This window comes from Rhopilema esculentum, chromosome 18 (assembly GCF_057945365.1).
Source record: "Rhopilema esculentum isolate cy_ngs chromosome 18, ASM5794536v1, whole genome shotgun sequence".
In the NCBI taxonomy this organism is placed as follows: domain Eukaryota; kingdom Metazoa; phylum Cnidaria; class Scyphozoa; order Rhizostomeae; family Rhizostomatidae; genus Rhopilema; species Rhopilema esculentum.
In genome coordinates, this window is record NC_142832.1 from 8,264,046 (window position 1) to 8,283,801 (window position 19,756).

The window sequence follows — 19,756 nt, forward strand, 5'->3', positions numbered from 1 at the left end:
CAACCCCTTCTATCCAAGAGCCGATGGCAAATGATGCCACCTAGGAGTTGAACCCAGCCATCATATATAACCATGTTAAAAATTTATAAACAGAATCCTACCGATTCCTTGTGCTTATAGAGAGACGGAAACCCCTTCTATCCAAGTGGCCATGGCAAATGATGCCACCTAGGAAGTTGTACCTAGCAACAACAAATAACCATGTTGAAAATTTATACCTAGAATCCTACCGATTCTTTGTGTTTATAGAGAGACGGAAACCCATGGCAAATGATGCCACCTAGGAAGTTGTACCCAGCCACCATATATAACCATGTTTAAAGTTATACACATAATCCTACCTATTTCTTGTTCTTAGAGAGAGACGGCAATCACATCATCGGGGATTGCTTGCCATATTGACAGGACTGGTTCTAGCAGCCCTGCTGAACCGAACTTCCATCCATGAGATAAAGGAGATGAAGGAGGCTTTTCTTTGTGAAAGTGTCTCCAAATGTAAGATTGATAATTTGCTCTTCGTCAATGTTGTGCCAGTGAATCCTCAGCAGGTGAAAGCCTCTCTGTATTCTTCCTCTTCATTAAACGCCATTTTGAGGATCTTGCTGCTGCAAGGGATTGGCTAGAAAGATCGCGATAGACACATTTTATGGTGAATGGTGAAAGCTCTGGACATAGCTCAACCTGTAGTCCAAAATCACAAATTAAACTGGCAAACTCTGGAGTTCTTTTCACTTTCTCAAACACTGAGACTTTTCCGTGACCAAAGAAGCCAATGATTGCATCTGCACCTGTGAAGGCATCTATTTGCACAAGGACTGAAGCTGGCCCTGAGGAGCATATTTTTTGACAATCAAACAGATGGCCTTTCTGACATAAGAGCATTTGGCCAAATTGCAACAACATCTGTATCACCACTGTCGAGTATGATCGGGTTTTGGCATTGGGAGAGCATTTTAGAGGCATGAAAGACGAGCCTTGTATCAGCTCCGTGATGATGGCATTCCAGTTCTGGACTCACAGCTGAGGTCTTCAAATTAACGCATTTTTTCCCCGGTTGTGTAATAAAACTCTTGGTTTTTATCCAACGCTAATGACTTGAACTCTTTCCACAGAAATTCTTGAAGACGCAGTTTATTTCCTTTGTTGACAAAGAAGCTATTGAAGGCTTGGGCTTTCGGTGCAGGTTGGTCGCATTTATTTGATGCTTAATATCTTTGATCGAATTTGAGACATCATAGCGGTCATTGATGAAATGAAATGTTGATGCGTGTCGTGACAGCGACCGTGAGGTCGTGACCAGTTCCGCCATTGCTTTATTTTCCATCACACTGGCTTTCATTTGGTTTGCAGAGGCTGTGCCTTTTGGTTTCTCTTGTGTGATGAAATTGCAAAGACCATTTTTCTTTATTTTATCTGATACTGGCCTTTCTGTTGAGAAAATTCTTTCTTTCAAAAAATATTTGACTTGTTTTTCACCTTCTTTGTATGTACTTGAGAAATCTTCAACGAGACTTGGGGATGCAAGCAATCCAGATTCAAGTGATTGAAGGTCCTTGTGTTGCTCGTCAAAAGGATCACAATTTCACTCTTGTAAGCATCAGCTGAAATCTTGTACAAGCTTCTCGTCAAACCTTAAATTAACTGGAGAGTTTTCGGAATGGCTACAATCCTTTCATTTAATGCTCGCAGCAGCGTTGAGAGCCTGGCGTGTTGACTCTATCTTGCTAATCGTTTTTGTTTGTGTATAACATGCTCTCGTTTTTGGTAAACCAAACCCACCCGGATTGTTATCTCTATTCATTGATCAAAGGGCAATGCGCTGAATGGACGTCCACTGATTGATGGACAGAATATGCATATCAAATTATCTACAAGTAAATAATTAAAATAACAACAAATGATTGATTACCTGAAAAAAAGACCTTTGTCTTGTAACATATGCCAACAATATATCACTCAAAGCTGTAATAATGGGATCTTCACAATCATCAGCAAAGTCTTTGGTGGATGGACTACGCAACCATGTACGAAAGCATCTCAGTTCTTCTTGGGGCTGTTTTTCTTCTGTGAGTCTATCTGAATGTGGTGGCCATTCTTGTATGGGCTGATTTTTGAACGTGTCTCGTAGGTGATGTGCGACACTATTCATTGAATGTTCTTTGTCGATTCCCCATGAGTTTATCGCTACCTCTATGTACGTCGCCCCGCTCTGGCTATCATACACAATAGTGCTTTCATTTTTCTGAAATCTGTTATGGAAGCCTAGCTCATCACCAAAGTTGTATTCTAAAATCTTCTTTATTTATGAAGTCCTTTCACATTCCGGATAATTAAAGTTATCAAGAAGTTTGTTGTAATCGTTCATTAAGCCTTTTAATGTTCTTGGCTCCCTATCTTTTATTACACATTACCTTAAATGCTCGACAAATTATTTGGTTGACTTCCTCATTCCCAACATGCTGAACATGTAGTGTTCCTTCTTCTTGCCTACCATACCTAATGTGCTGATTCCAGCAACTCTTATTTTACCTCACTTTGCGTGCAAAGGGGTCTTCACACTCCCTAATGAAGTGGAGAAGCCTTTCTCGCACTATCTCATCTTTCAGAAAGATGGTTGCAGATTTTAACTTCATCCATGTACTTTTTTGCTCCAAGAGATGCAAATTTAAGGTTTTCCTATCACGATGCTTCGAATCTTCTCCTCTCATGCAAAATTTGCACAAGTTCTTATCAAGTTCTTATATATCTTTTATTACACATTACCTTAAATGCTCGACAAATAATTGGTTGACTTCCTCATTCCTAACATGCTGAACATGTAGTGTTCCTTCTTCTTGCCTACCATACCTAATGTGCTGATTCCAGCAACTCTTATGATACCTCACTTTGCGTGCAAAGGGGTCTTCACACTCCCTAATGAAGTGGAGAAGCCTTTCTCGCACTATCTCATCTTTCAGAAAGATGGTTGCAGATTTTAACTTCATCCATGTACTTTTTTGCCCCAAGAGATGCAAATTTGAGGTTTTCCTATCACGATGCTTCGAATCTTCTCCTCTCATGCAAAATTTGCACAAGTTCTTATCATGCAAATTTCCTGTCTGAGACCGTCGATGAACAGAAGATATTTTTGCTGGAAATTGTGAATGCGGCGTGAAATCATTTGACTGTGTACTCTCGGGAAAATTGTCTTGTTGCTTTATTCGTGGCAAGGCACTTTCAAGTCTTTTGGAATCTCCAAGCTTTAACCTGCATGTCTTGTGAATACAATTACCTTCAGGCCCGCTTTCCCAATTTGTCTCTGTGTAAATTCTTCTGTATGGATCTAATCCCATCCATTTCTCAGCAATAGCTTTGAGATCCTTCCAAGCCCGGGTTTCTTTTCTCTCTTCCTTTGAATCGATACTGTGACATGAGATAATTCAAAAGATACTGTTTGAATGCTAAGATCAAAGCCAAAGTTTACAACCATGGTAGATTTTGAAAACTGTCCTTGGTAGATATCGATATTATGAAAACTGCCCTTTCAGTTTCCTGTATGTGACGTCATCGACCTTCAGTGACGTCATAGCATAAATTGCTGATATCATAATAATATAATTTCATGTAAATCACTCGAAAGATTTCCTCACGAGGAGTCAAATGGTGTATAGTTTGAATGAATTTGACTTACTTGTCTCGAGTTTTAACCGTAAAAATGACTTTACAGGTGCATATTTTATGACGTCATTTTCGGCCAACGCCTATCGAAAATCAAAATGTACCCAGGCTCATTTTGAAGAGCGTACTTTGAAATACCAAAATCAACTTGTTAAACAAGTTCTTTTAAAAGTTGTCACGGGACCCTAGATTTCGACCCAACTAAAGACTTTATGAAAATGATATTAAAAAAATGTAAATAAAGTTTCGAAGTCTCCATAAAACTTAATAAATCCCAAAAATCTTGATAAATCTAGATATATTTGTGAAATTCCCTATATATTCCATTACTATCTATGAATCCCATAAATCTCTATAAATCTCATAAATCCCTGAAAAATTGCAAGAGATTTATAAATCCATGAATCTCGTACGCTCGTAAGAATTATTTGCCCCTCGAGCAGTCTGGTGCTCTCCTGTCCACTTTTATAGGATACCTTTCTGTGTAAGTTCAGTCAAAAGAGCTGCCATGGTTGCAAACTGAGGGATGAAACGCCTATAATACCCTGCTAGTCCTAAGAATGATCTAAGCTTGTCCAGGTCAGTTGGTGGGGGTAAATCCTGCACAGCCTTAATTTTAGATGGATCAGTATAAAACTCTTTACTTGAGACACAGTGACCTAAATAAATGACCTGCTGGGCACCAAATAAGCATTTGAAGTCTTGACATGCAGCCCATTTTCACGAAATCGTTGCAAAACAGATGTTAAATGTTCACAGTGTTTTTCAATTTTGTCAGAAATAATGATTACGTGATCAAAATTACAAAGGCATATATCATTGGCTCCGACGCCAGTTGGAAAGTGGAGGGGCCAAGAGAAAATATAACAATCATAACAAAGATTTTTAAAAAAAGCTTTATTGTTTTGCAAAAAAGTGAGGGGGCCGTTGCCCCACCGCTCCCCCCCCCTTCGTCGGAGGCCCTGATATATCATAGGTTAAACCTGATAATATAATGCTAACGGCCCTAGCGAATGTTGCTGGAGCTGTTGAACATCCATATGACATACAAAGCAATTCAAATAGGCCACCAGGGGTAATAAAAGCTGTTTTTTCTATCTTCTGAGGTCATACTTACATGTCAGTAACCACTGCGGAGATAAAGAGTACCAAAGAGCTTATTGTTATTTAGAGGGTCATGAAGGTCATCTCCTCTAGGCAAGGGGTGAGCATCTTGCTTGGTGACAAGGTTTAGCTTTCGGTAGTTAAGGCAATATCTATAGGACCCATCCTTTCTTTTTTAACGAGGACAACAGGAGACGCCCAAGGGCTAGTGGTTGTAATGTTTTGAATAAATTAACATATTATGACGTAACGGTACTTAGAGTTAGTTGTAGAGCACGAGGCCATGGAGTAAAACGTATTATATGTGAGCACATGATTAGGCCCTTTTTAACAACATAACATTTGGCGACGAGGATTAAAACAAAAAGCAGATAACGTGGAGGGAAAGCACATACCATTTCTGTTAAGTTTCAGAATTTAAGATGGCCAATGCAGCACGATTGGATTTATTACCGCTTCCATTGTTCGACCCTGTGTCCGACCCGACGTCCATAAGCCAACGATGGCAGCAATGGAAACGCCGTTTCGAAACATATTTACTTGCCGTAAAAATAACTGATGATGCTCAGAAACGTGCCTTACTATTGTACCAAGCAGGTGCCGCCACTCAAGAAATTTTCGATTCCCTCCCAGTTGAGCAAGATGAAGCTGCAGATTGCAAGACAGCGTTGGCGAAACTTGACACTTACTTTGCCCCGCTGTTGCCAACACCGCAGAAAAATGTCGACTTTGAAATTTTTCAATTTCGCCAAGCCAAACAGAAGATTGGAGAAACTACTGATCAATTTGCTACACGACTTCGCAAACTTGCTACAAATTGTGAATTGACAGATTTAGATAAGGGACTTGAATCTGCGATTATACAAAACTGCTCGTCTAAGCAACTCAGAAGGCTTGTTTTGCGGGAAGAGAAGCATACACTTGCCGTGTTGTTATCAAAAGCACGTATTCTGGAAGCCAGCGATACACAAGCTAAAGATATAGAAGAAAGTCTCATGCAAGTGGAAACTGCTCAGCTGGTTCGTAAGCCTCAGCTGCAAACCTGTTTCAACTGTGGTTTTTCATGGCCTCACCGTACTTCCCCTTGCCCCGCCAAGACACAAAGTTGTCGCAAATGTGGGCGTGTTGGACATTTTGCTAAAGTCTGTAAAAGCCGCGCGAAACAACCGCGTGCCGTTAACGACCCGCCTATGCAAGACCACAAGAAAGGAGGTCATAAATTCACAAATCAAAAAGGAAAAATACATCATGTACATGGAAAAGCACCTCAACATACACAAGAGCCTAATCCAGAGTCTAGCAGCGACGAAGGTTATTTGTTTACGTGCGATGATCAACGCGAAATAAAGATGCCACGAGTCCGTGTAAAAATTAATAAAATCCTTGTGAAAATGATTTTGGACACAGGAGCATCGATCGATATTTTGGATGAATCAACATTTCATCAGGTCAAGGCAGCTAAAAATATCCATCTTTGTCGTTCAACGACAAAGTGTCGGAAACTCTGCGTGATTTGGAATACCAAGGCATTATTGAAAAAGTGGCAGAAACAAGCACCCCCTGGGTATCCCCCTCGGTCGTCATTCCAAAAAACGACGGAACTGTTCGTTTATGCGTGGACATGAGAATGCCTAACCGCGCGATTCAACGGGAACGCCACCCTAGCCCTACCATCGACGACCTTATACACGCGTTAAATGGTGCTACAGTTTTTTCCAAGTTAGATCTTCGCTCTGGTTACCACCAACTGGTGTTTTCAGAAGAAAGCCGTCACATCACTACTTTCGCTACTCTTAAAGGGTTACGAAGATATACACGTCTTAACTTTGGAACGTCGTCAGCAAGTGAAATTTTTCAGAACGCCGTTTACGAACAAATTCGGAACATTGAGGGTGCCGTAAATATCAGCGACGATGTTATCATTTATGGTAACAACCAAGCCGATCACGACCGCGCGTTACATGCGGTATGCAAACGATTCCAAGATATGGGGTTGACGTTAAACAAGGCAAAGTGCGAGTTAAACAAAAAGGAGATCACGTTTTTTGGCTATGTGTTTTCTGACAAAGGAATCTCTGCCGACCCCCAGAAAGTTCATGCAATTCACAACGCCCCGCCGCCACAGTCATTCAAGGATATTTGCAGTTTCTTAGGGATGGCAAACTACTGTGCAAAATTTATTTCACAATTCAGTGATATCAGCGAGCCCTTGCGGAATTTAAAGGGCCACTCCAGCCCAAAATTTTTTTCTGAGATTTTTGCATAAATTGGTAGTTAGTCGAGAAAAAGAAGCCATCGTGAAATTTTTTTTTGAAAAGCTTAACTCGTTTTCCAGATATAGACGCTCAAAGTTGAGAATCGCCGTAAAAATACGACAAAATTTTTTTCGGAAAAAGTACCTTGTGACGTATGAAGGGACCATTGTTTCAACATTCGGCGCTATTGTTATACGTTCGCACTGAAATTCGCACGACTCGGTAGCGGCTCGGAAGAGGCGATTCATGTCGGAATCTCGGTTGTCGTTTTATTTATTTTCCTTCATTGCGATTGATGTCCAGCGGAGGCTTCCAGCCAACATGGAATAGTAATTCGATAAATTAAAGATGGAAACTTCAACCTGAATGCAAATCCTCATCTTGGCAACGCAGCAAGCTTTTCAACATGGAATGCTTCACGAATTTTCAGATGTGAATGGATTTCTGACCGAAGGCATTTCTTATCGTCGTCTCATCTCAGGGATTTCCAGGGAGGTGAATAATAATTGATGTCTTACCGCATTAGAAGAAGAATCCCATTCACAAGATGGAAGCTTTCCCGTAAGTCACAATCCATCCTAATTCAGGCACCGCGGAGCAGGGACGGGGGCTGGGGAGGGGGGCTTTAGCTCCCCACTTTTTGCAGAAATGCTAAATATTAGGTAATAAACTACCAGTAAAGCCTCTTTTTATATGGTTTTAGCCCCCCCCACTTTGTTAGACCCCCACTTTTCTCAATGCTCCATGGTGCCTGTTATCATTTTACCATGGTTTGGAGGGGGTTTGGGGAAGGTGTGACACACACCCCCTAAGCAATGCAATTTCCCAGGCTTTGAGAAAAATTTTATCTTCTAAATGTAAAATTTCTAACAGTCAGTCTCATGAACTGTCCACCAAATGGTTAGAGGTGTCAGGTGTGGTACTAAGAAGAAAAGTACAACAGGGGCTCTCAAGCAAAATGTCATAAAATAGTACTGAAAGTAGAAGTTTGCTACTTTTTGTACCAACAAGGGGGCCTGAGCCTCCTAGCACTACATCCTTGCCAATGATCTGTGCAGTACACCCTTGCCCGAGGTACAGATGTGTAAAATTTTTGAGGGTTTCTCTCCTCAACCCTTAGTTTTCATGTTCTACCATGTTTCGTCTTCAATTTTGGAGTTCTGCCTATTTCATCATAAAACTGATGCACAATTTCAAAATTTTGCCAGATCAATATCCAAGGCAAAAGATCTACTACCCCAAAGAGAAAACATGGAATTTAAACCCTTGGTTTTGAAAACAGATGTGTCATATCCTCATTCTAATGTTTTAAAGGCAGAATTGTTTATATTAAATACACCTTTGCTATTCTAGCATTGATTCATATAAGCATGGCCTATATCATTTAAATTTATCTTTGTGTTACCTAAATATATCCTTAGATGTTATTTGCTATAGCAACAGTGGTTGCCCTTTCATCCCCAAATTTCTCTTTGATCCTTTTAAATATCTATGCTCTGAATGCCCCTGAGTGTCCAAGGTTATGATTTCTTTGATCATTTTATGTGATAAAGTGACTCTAAAGTAAATTTCACTGGTAGGTTATTATTTATCCCTGTCAACATTGTTTTTCTAGGCATACAAAAATGTAACAAACACTTTTATGGATCAATAGAAAGGATCTTGCCAAAAATGCTAGATGAAGGTTGGAGATTACATGTATCCTGTTATCTGGCTACTGGCTTTGGGGGAGTGATAACTCACCCCTTTTTCCTTGCAAGAGTTACCACAAAGACCTTGACACATTGTTCTGTTTTTGTATTAAAACTTTTACAAAGCAGACTATTTTTGAACTTATCAAAATTTTATAGATAATTTGGTCATATCTATAAAATGTTTGCAAATCCACTGCTATTATTTCAAACTAGTAACAGCATATAGGTATTTTCTATAAATTTTGCAATAGATTATTGTTTCAGCATACTTTTATAAGAACATTTCTCATGTGCAATTTAAATTACAAATTTGCTAGCTAGTTCACTGGCCTGACTGTATATATATTTATAATATATTATTCAATGTAGCTAAGTAATTAAATACAAACATGTATTCATTATTCATTGATATATAGCAGGTTAAAATTCTGACAGCTTAAAGGACCTGACAAGGCCACTGCAATAGCTTGAAGATTCAATACAAAAATTATTTTTACACAAGTATATTGAAAAAGATGAAATGTTAATATAATCTCAAATCACTTTTTTGTCTATAGATATAAGAACAAATGTATAATTTTTGAAAAAAGTTGTTTGACTCATGACTAATGGTAGGTCTTTAGTCCTGTCTTGAAAGTTTGTATACTTCCATGTCCATGTCCTTGATTGTCCTGTTTTTTTTCTCAATAATGTTGATATGAAGCTCTTTATCCTGCTGAATCTATAGTATCAATCTGGTATACTGGTTTTGTTTAGGTCTTTCCGAATAAATTGCGTGATGGCTTTTTTTGGTTATTGCACTGAATGTAGAGCTGATGAAAAAGCGCGAATCAGAAAACTGGCCTGCCAAAACAGACTGCATCAAAAGCAACGTTCCATTATCCAGACCTTGAACATCCTCATGTCTCTGTCTCGCTGGCCTACTTTGACAATTTGACTGCTCTGTCAGGCAGATTCGTGCGATATAATACTTCCATATTCGATCTGAAAATCAAGACTGACCGACGATACTTGTCTCTTTATATAGATAAAAGTCTGGCCTTCTAACAAACATACCGCTGCTAGGCCCTGTTTGCCATTTCGCAACATTCTCGTTGACCCTTTGGACAGCCGATGATACTTGCCGCAAAAATGCAGAGGCCGAAAATGCCTGTGACGTCAATCCGAAGATCTCCGATAACACGGTTGAAAAACAATTCAACTCAATGACCAATTTACAAACGCTAATAACTACAAAACGGCTGAAGATATGAAAAAAATAATAACAGATTCGTTTTCAGGAGGTCTGATTTCATCGTATTCGGAAATAAAAATTTTGGGCTGGAGTGGCCCTTTAACAAAGAAAATCAGTGTTTTCCGGTGGACCCCTAAGCAACAAAAGTCGCTCGATAGCATCAAGTTGGCACTGACTAGTGACAAGGTGATGGCATATTTTGACCAGACAAAACAAACTGAGTTGTTTACGGATGCTTCGCCTACAGGCTTTTCGGCTATTTTGTCGCAAATTACACCTGGCCACAGGCACGTAAATAATAGGGGGGCGTGGGGGGCGTAACGCCCCCCCAAAGTTTGGAAAATCCAGTTACAGTTGGAAAACTTAACGGTTGACTTGGAATTTTTTCTAAGGACCAAACATGTGAATTTTATATTTTAAGAAGTTTTTTTATTTTGAATGTAAAAATTCTAAACATTGAAATTCACAGGCTGAAGCTGACCCATCCACTAATCGTTTTCTATTGTGAATCCCAACTCTACTGGATCCAAATTGCACAATTGCCTCGTTTGCTTTCTTTCTGACGGGAGTTGAAACAAATTACAAACAGGCAAGGTGAATTTCCGGATAAGAAACTTGAGACTTTAAAGTTTGGAATAATAATTCCCGTATTGATCAGAAAATATTAGAGTGGGAGTTTTTTAAGAAACTACGAGTAGTTAATTCAATAAAAGATTAATAATCTTTTAGTGCTAAAAATTCTCAACGCTTCTTATAAAAAACGAGTTTATGCTAAACTCCCCCTGTTATTTGTTAACGCCCTTGACCCTTATCATAAATTCCTATGACAAAACTGCTGTAAAGCAAGAACACATTGCAAAACTGCAGTAGAAGTATTTGATCAAAGAAGAGTGTTTCATCTTTCGAATCAGGCATATGCACAAGTTTGTTTTCAAATCATCATTTCAATTGTAAAGAATGAAAAGGCATTTGGCCCACTGAAAATTGTTAGTAGTTTTCTTCGATCAAGAACAAAAATTAAAGGCTCAAGTTCTTGGTGGTTCTATATCGTGAAAAAATGTATTTTAGATAAAATTGATCAATTGATCTGAAAGAATACTACTAATCATTAAATATATCTAATACTGGTTTTGCTTAAATATTGTATAAATCTTACTGTAAGTTTAAATGTCTGTTTCATGTTAATCAAAATTTAGAGATTTAGGCTTTTATGCTTTAGGCTAATTATTGAGTAAAGTTTTGGTAATTATAAAGAAAATAGAACTATGGTGTTCGGGCTATTTACAAATACAATTTGGTAGGTATAGTAGATTTACTGATCAAATGAAAAAATTTCTTACTTAGATTGGAATTTTCATCCTTCCACGCCCCCCCAAAATTAGCAACTTGTTTTCGTCCCTGCCTGGCCAAGAAGACAGGAAAGTCGTAGCCTACGTAAGCCGATCGCTCTCAGATGTAGAAAGAAGGTACTCGCAAACTGAAAAAGAGGCATTAGCTATAGTATGGGCTATTGAACGCCTTCACATTTACTTATATGGTGCAAAATTCAAGCTATTCACAGATTGCAAGCCAGTCGAACTTATCTTGTCTAACCCGTAATCACGACCACCTGCTAGAATTGAACGCTGGAATTTACGTATTCAGGATTACGATTTTGAAATTGTTTATAAACAAGGAGCTCAAAACCCCTTTGGATTTCTTATCAAGACACATCTTTACGGATACAACTGGTAAATCGCAATCATCAACAGCCGACAAATACGTCAATTTTCTAGCTCGTCATGCTGTTCCGAAGTCTATGGACTACAAAGAAATTCAAGATGCCACATTCGCAGACCTAACCTTGCAAGCTCTAATACGCCTTATTCATGATAATTCGTGGAACAACATTCGAAGTATGCAATCACCTGACGTTGATAAAGGGGAATTAAACTTATTCGCTAAAATAAGAAGCGAATTAACTGTCAATGATGATGCAAGCCTAATTCTGCGAGGATCACGAATTGCTCTTCCTAAATCTCTCCGCCATAGAGCCATAGAAATTGCTCACGAAGGACATCAAGAGATCGTCAAAACCAAACAACCTCTACGAGAGAAAATTTGGTTTCCTAACATCGATAAATCTGTCAAAGGTGTGCTTGCAAATTGTCTACCATGCCAAGCCATTGGTCCGGAAAATAGGCCTGCCCCATTTCATATGAACGAATTGCCTCCGAAGCCCTGGCATACCGTACACATTGATTTCTGTGGACCGTTTCCTACCGGAGAATATATTCTCGTGGTCATCGATGCTTACTCTAGATTCCCAGAAGTGGACATTGTGCATTCCACATCAGCCTCTGCGACAATTGCTAAACTCGATCGAATTTTCGCAACACATGGATTGCCCCACGTTGTTAAAAGTGACAATGGCCCACCATTTAACAGTGCTGACATCAAGGATTGCATGAAAGAAAATGGCATACATTTTCAACCCATAACACCGTTGTGGCCCCAAGCCAATTCCGAAGCTGAGAACTTTAACAAACCAATGACTAAAGCCATCAAAGCAGCACAAGTGGAGGGGAGAAATTGGAAAAAAGAGCTTTATAGATTCGTTCTAAATTACCGTGCCACTCCACACACAACAAAAAAATATCCTCCAGCACAGCTACTTTTTAATCGCAAAATTCGAATAAAGTTGCCAGACACAGTGGAAAAGAGTCTATCGCCCTTGGACGAAGATATTCGCAAAAACGACACACAGGCAAAGGCAACGATGAAGCAAAATGCGGACCGGAAAAGAGGAGCTAAGGAACGTAAAATGAGTATTGGCAATCTGGTACTAATTCGACAAAGAAAGAGAAACAAGTTAACATCCAAATTCGATCCGAAGCCTTTTTGTATAGTACGAATAAAAGGAACGATGATCACAGCTTGTAGAAATGGACAATACGTAACAAGGAACAATTCATTTTTCAAGCCAATTCAGGAAAGAAAAGATTTGGAATTTTATAATGGTGCGGATGATGAAAAATCATTAGAAATACCTGCGACCGGAGAAGGGCAGCAAGAGTTAGTTGTAGAGCACGAGGCCATGGAGTAAAACGTATTATATGTGAGCACATGATTAGGCCCTTTTTAACAACATAACAGTGGTTGGTTGCATAACCCCTTTCTCTAACATTTCAATAACCTGTTTACGAATCTCTCCTCTGTGAGCATAAGGCAATCGCCGTGGATGCTGCTTTATTGGCAATGGCAAACCTTTTTTGGCCTGCATGGATTGCAACAGAAGATCAGGTCGGATTGAGAATTCTCACTGGTATCATCCGTTCAGAGGCTTGACTAATTCTGTATGCAGTAATATCAGACGATTCAGAGTCTTCACTGAGGCTACATACCATACCTATTGGTTCTCTACAACTCTTAGAAATCTGATCTTGTATAACACTTTCTGTTCTACCTGGGATGGATATAACATTGCTTAGGGTCACAAAGACTGGTCCATAGTCTGATGATTGGACAAAAACAGGTAGATCTTTCTTAAAAGATGAATTGACTGGGGCAGAGAGACCTGGGGGTGATGGTTGGACAGGAAGAGATAAAGGGGTCAGAGGTGTGCTGCCATGGGGCCCAACAAGGCAATAGGAATCCGCTACAACAGTCAAATGCAAAGAATAAAAGGTCAAAAGATCCCAAGCAAATACACAATGCATAGGGGCAAGCACATTATCACATACCAAGAACTCTCCCACATACAAAAATTGGCTTCCCGGAAAAGACAAAGAAAGATCTGCGGAATCTGAAGAATTTAGCGGCTGTCTGGTAATAGAAACACAACTGTTGGATATGCTTCGAAGTGGAGGAGGGGCTTTCTTTTGGTGTGCACAGCGTGTAGAAATACGCTGAAAGACACTTGAACTAAGCAGGGATTTCATGGAACCAGTATCAATTAAAACTGGAACCTGCACACCTTCCAGCTCGCAAAATAGCAGGGATTGGCGGGGGGCTAGGGGTCTCAAACTAAAGTCCGACGCACAACCAACAGCAAAATGAGACAGGTGCTCGTCGTCCCAGCCCCTTAACGAGGCACCCACTGGAAGTTTAGAGACGCCTTACTACCATTTTTATAATGTGTGGAAATGAGGAGGGCCTAGGCCCGTTACCTTTGCACATATACTTTCATTGTGTTCCCATCCGGGACAAAGTGAGCATTGTCACTGCCCGTGCTGGAAAGGGCCACCTTTGGCGTGGACAGTGCCGTCTCATGTGGCCCACTTCATAGCACTGGAAACAACGAATTTCTGTCTGACTGCTGCTCCTTGACTCACCAATAGCTGCTATCAGTTGGTTCTGGCTTTCCACAACTTGAGTCAACAACATGTGCAGGTTATCTCGTGAATTGTATTCTGGCTCATCGCAAGGAAACTGCGGAGGCACGATGGTAGTGGTAGTAGCACATGCAGCTTTGCCAGAGGGGAAAATTTGAAGCGATCGAAACCGTTTCGAAAACGCCAACATTTCGTCCAGTCCTGGGGTAGAATGGGACTCCAAGAGCTTCAGCTGGACAACATTTGGGAGTCTTTTGAAGAATTGTTGTCGCAAAAGGAAATGAAAGGCATCTTCGGATAAATAGGGTTCAGTGTGGTGGAGGGCATCTTCAAGCCTCCACAAGTACAGGATGGGGTCCTCTGCTGGTCGTAAATGGTTTTCCTCAAACAGGTCTGCCCATTGATCCCAGTCACCACTATGGTCTGACACAAAATTACCAAGTATTTTCTGCAGGGTGCGATTTTGCTTTTCAACCAACCCATCACCCTGCGGATGATAGGCTGTTGTTTGTGACTTCTTAACCCTCATGGTATTATAAACTTCACGCATTAACGTAGATGTCCTTCTCGAAGCAACACAGAAATACGAGAAAGAGAAAGGAAGGATACATTCGAACAAAATCTTCGTTATTGCGCTCCATCAAGGACTGCAACAGATCGATAAAACGGGCAAAGTGAACCAAACGCAAGAAATACGGGCAAAGTGAAGCTGGCTGATTACAGTAAAGTCCTTACAATGCTTCAAGGAAATGATTTTGTCAAATATGTATCATTTGGAACAAGGAATGACAACGGTGAGAGTGCAGAGATTTAACAAAACTAGTAGAATTAACGCTGAAAGTTAACAAATAGAGTTTCTCCAAACAACATTATAAGAATATCTAAATAAGTATTTAAATTGTATTCCTTGCACTTAACTTGTGAATATTACGCATTAACTTTAATGGCAAAACAATAGTCAATAGTTGTTGTCAAAGCCAGTGTGACTTATCCTTTCATTGCACAGAAATCATCTTGTAACAATCCTGTATCCGCAAGCTAATGAGGAAATTAAGTTTGGGTATTTGCTTAAAATGGTGAATCAAAAAGTTAGAGGAAAGATTGGAAACCTCCAACCAGGAAAAATCGGCCTTGAGACTACCTGAGAAACATTGATCAAAGAATATGGTCAAACAAATTCAGTGATAAATACACATGTTGATGAAATACTCAGTTTAGCAGCAATTAGGGGAACTAACTATGAGAAAATTGAAGAATTTTGTCACAAATTAACCAAAAGTTATGATGCTTTGTTGACACTTGGTGAGAAGGCTATGCTGAAAGGATTTATGATGATAACACTAAACAATTTACCTCAGGTAAAACCAGATCTTGTGAGAATGCATGAGAATTGGGAAAGCTGGGATATGGAAAATCTAATTGAGAATTTGCAAAAATGATTGAAAAGAAATAAAATTTAATGAAATAGAAACCAGTTGAAAGAAAGGAAAGACACTGGTATGCAGGAGTGCAGGAGAAAAAGAAAAAAGAGTAATAAAGTGTGTCTATTGTGAGAAAGATCACTGGAGTGATAAGTGTACTACAATTGATACCCTAGAAAAGAGAAGAACAATTTTCAGGGACAAAAGATTATGTTTCAATTGTGCCAAAGTGGGGCATAGAGAAGACAACATCATAGCCAAGGGTGTTATTTTTGCAAAAGAAAACACCATAGTCGTTTCTGTGAAAAGCTTTAAGATATGAAAGGGTCAGTACTTATAGGCTACACACCCAATAAGGAAGAATCCCTTCCACCAATATTGCTAGTCAAAATTCAAGGAAAGATTTTCTGGGCATTTTTAGACAGTCCTGCAGGGAGAGATTTCATTTCTAGAGAAGCAATGAAAGAGTTGAAATTAAAACCAGAAAGGTTTGAGAATAAAGAAATAACCACTGTAAATGGGAAAAGAAGAAAATCTATGCCAATTTTTAATGTGGAGATAGAGTCATTGGATAACAAAGCCAGACAAAACCTTGAAGTTACAGGACTAGTAATGCAGAATTTAACAACTGTACTGAGACCCGATTTGAGAAAATTGAAAACGAAGTATAAGCATACAAAGGACAAACAGTTTTATCTAACTGACCAAGGGGAAACAAGTCCTTTCATGCTCGGGGGGACACTCCAACACCACTATGAGCAATTTGAGAAGCCAGAGTTTGGGAATACACTAGAACAGCTTAGATCAAATACTTATGTTGACAATCTGATGTGTACTGGAGCAGAGTTTGAGGAACTAGAAACATTCAAGACACAAGCTACCTTTGTACTAGATGATTAAAAGTTTCCAATTCATAAATGGGAGTCCAATGCTGAAAGCTTAGAAAGTGAAGATATGATCAACCCAACAAGAATTTTGGGACGCATATGGGACAAGAAAGAAGACTCTTACAACTCCCATTAATAAAGATGTGGGTGATGGCCCAATTACTAAGAACGCCATATTAAGTCAGTTAGCAAGGGTATATGACCAACTCGGTATCATTTCACCTACAATGCCTGCCAAAAGTACTTGGAACACCCACCAATTTACGCTGCATTTGATATCTTTCATTCCTTTCATGAAAAAAATTTGCTACTTCCGCCCCCTTCCCCCTCAAACAATGTTGATGATTTAGAGAAATATCATAAAAGAAGCGCAAAAGAAAGTGCTTCCTAAAATCCTAATCCGTTTGATAGTAAACCAACATTGTTCCGTGGGGGAGAGGGGGATGATTGGTTTTGACCTTGGAAATTGATGTCAGTGTTCCAAGACTTTTGGCAGGCATTGTACATTCCATGTGTTACTGATTTAGCTCGCCTCAGCAAATGAGGGGAGCAATTCACAGCTCACCTATAAAAATACAAACGGCCAGGCCTGAATTAATATTCTCTAAAGCAATGTCTTTCACAGCAAATTTTGATTGCCTTGCCCTTCACCCCCGAGTTTTGAAGGTCAAGGTGTGCCACTGTTGAAACATCAGTTTTGTAATGCCATTCTTTTTAAGAAGTATTTTACACTATGGCGGCAAAGTATTATATAACCTATTATGTGATCTTCAGACCTAGAGGAGGGGCGGTACTCCCATTATGGCCTAACAGGGTAGCATAGGCGTCAAATCTTGATTGGCTGCGAAAGGAATCGCCAAAGCGGGAACCCCCATCGATTTGAACCAATCAAATTGCGAGAAATGACAAATTTCAGAATTTTGACCACCCCTTCTTCAAAAAAGTCCTGATGCTAGAATTCTTGGGGAAATTTTCTTTAATTTTGCAAAAGTGTCGAGGAGGCTTGTGGGCACATTTCCAGTGTTGGCTTTTTCGCGATCTTGTTTTTAAGAAAAGTTATGGCCATTAAAACATTAACATGATATTTTAAACATACCTCTGTCTATTTATAACAATCATTCAATCTAAAATGATCTTAAAACGCCATCTAAAAATTTTATTTAGCTATCACTGCAAAATATTTACTTAGGAAATATGCCAGAAAGGGTTCACTTTATAAAAAAGTCATTTCCCAGCCTACTTTGATGTTCAGCTTAACGAAACTTGAAGAAGTGTTATCGGATGCATTTACGAGTTTTAAATCAATAATATAAACTTTAAAATTGAACCCAACAAAATTCAGTTTGGAAATACAATACTTACATATATAATCGCAAATAATTCCATAATAACATTTTATATTTGCACTATATCGGCTTCAACACAACTAATTATTCGACGAATGTCACGTCAGTTGCATATGTTCTGGCGGGAAAAATTTACTGGAGGCGCCTTTGTAACAATCGTTAAAGAAATCTGGTCCCTCCATTTTTCACGTAACGTCGCAAAAGTAGGTTGTTTTACGAACTTCTGTGATAGTTGGTTGTTCTTTTAAGGGGTCGTTCTCGTATCACATCAACAGGAAAGGGGAGAGCGAGAAATGTAATAAGCTACTTTCCTGACATTGTGGAAGGGGGTAAAATTAATTGTACTCACACCTGGTGTCATAAAAAGACATTTTAAACATTAAAGTTTTATCTTAATAGATTAAAGCTAAATAAAATAAAGGCAGTTCTAATTAAATCTAGAGGTAAAATAAAAACATTTTTAACTTCCAAAGATTATCCTCAAAGGGTAGTTATTTTTAAGAGTAACCCTCAATTGTTTGCATAAGAACCTTTGTAGCATCCATTTCTCTGTGCTCACCTGGTCCTACTTTTAAAAATTTCTTGCCACTCACTGTTCTTGATTAGAGAGAAGATAAGATCTTTCTATCTTTCTATAATAAATGGGAAGCTAAACTAATAGCTAGTTCAGACCTACAAAGGTTTTTGCATTTCATGGGAAAGTCAGAATTTTTTGGGCTTTGCTGTGCACTCACACAAAGGTTGCTATTTTTTCAAGACACTCCTGAATTTGCTACATCAAAATTACAATTACTACCAGCATCAGTTCAGTTGCAAACCAATGTCATTTGATCATTGATCAGTACACTAAGGTATCAAAAGTATTGTAAAGCAGGCCTGGCTCTAAGAAAAATGAGATGACAAAAAACCTGATATGAAATGGTATTAATAAATTCTATCTATAAATAAAACTTTGGAACTGATTTATAAAGGTTGTTGAAGTTGAGATAATTCCAAGGCTGTAATGTCAAGTTGTGCTTTGGAGTTTTGTGCACAATAGACTTTTGTTGCCGGTAAAGCCTGGTAAAGCAACAATTCATATTATCAAAAGTAGGACTTTTTGTACTTTTTGAGTACCAGGGTTTAATTCTAAGGATACCTTTAGATAAATTTTAAAGCACATATAAGACAATATCATTTTGCTTGTTTTGGTTTTCTTATTTTTGGTTGGATAACAAGTCCAAAATATTTTCCATCTTTAGTTGAGTGTTTATTCAACTTGGCAGGTCTTTCCTTTCTTTAGCAGGAAGACAGCATTCTAAGAAAACCCGTTATTGTGGGTGTGGAACAGAAGCTGCACAGCTACTCAAACTGGGATTGTGGCCTGCCAGTAGCAAAAAGCCCATTGCCTTCAATCTACAGTTTATGAAAATGGCATCCATTTTTCTATTGGAAAGTCAAGTTTCACTTTTCAAGTTTTGTGACACCATGGCATTACTTTCTTCCAAGTTGTTACCTATAAAGGTATTACCTTATACTTACTCACTTTATTATTTTTCCTATGAAATGGTTGTTTTGGGAATGAAAAATAACAAATCAACTAATCTTTCAGAAAAGTGATGAATCAACTAATCTTGCTGATTCTAATTGACAATGGGCTTTAGGATTTTTCTAAATGAGGAATATTTTACAGCTATTATTTGACTATCAAAGAATTAAGTTTCGATGAATACCCGCCGCAATTTTGTTTGGTGAACCTTATCTAATTTTTTCAGAAAACATGTGCCGTCTGCTTAAAAGACTTTCTTGAATCTAAACATCCCTAATGAGAAATGGGCATGGCAAGGAGCTTGTTCCCCCTTCCCC

At 38.9% G+C, this 19,756-nt stretch overlaps 2 protein-coding genes across 2 annotated transcripts in view; both read left to right on the forward strand.

Moving 5' to 3' along the window:
- LOC135683520 (uncharacterized) overlaps positions 1-19,756 on the forward strand; it is a 44,240-nt gene that overhangs the window by 8,525 nt on the left and 15,959 nt on the right. Inside the window, exons 4-5 of the mRNA XM_089113811.1 lie at positions 359-1,590; positions 19,194-19,414. The gene's annotated coding sequence lies outside the window, so the exon portion shown is untranslated. The remainder of the gene's footprint in view (positions 1-358; positions 1,591-19,193; positions 19,415-19,756) is intronic.
- LOC148958113 (uncharacterized) lies at positions 5,184-6,386 on the forward strand. The gene has a single exon (XM_089113792.1). It carries the CDS (start codon positions 5,184-5,186, stop codon positions 6,384-6,386), a length of 1,203 nt encoding a protein of 400 aa, XP_088969918.1.

What these genes read in the sequence shown, in the direction of transcription:
- LOC148958113 (XM_089113792.1), top strand. Translation starts at nt 5,184, where the DNA reads ATGGCCAATGCAGCACGATTGGATTTATTACCGCTTCCATTGTTCGAC.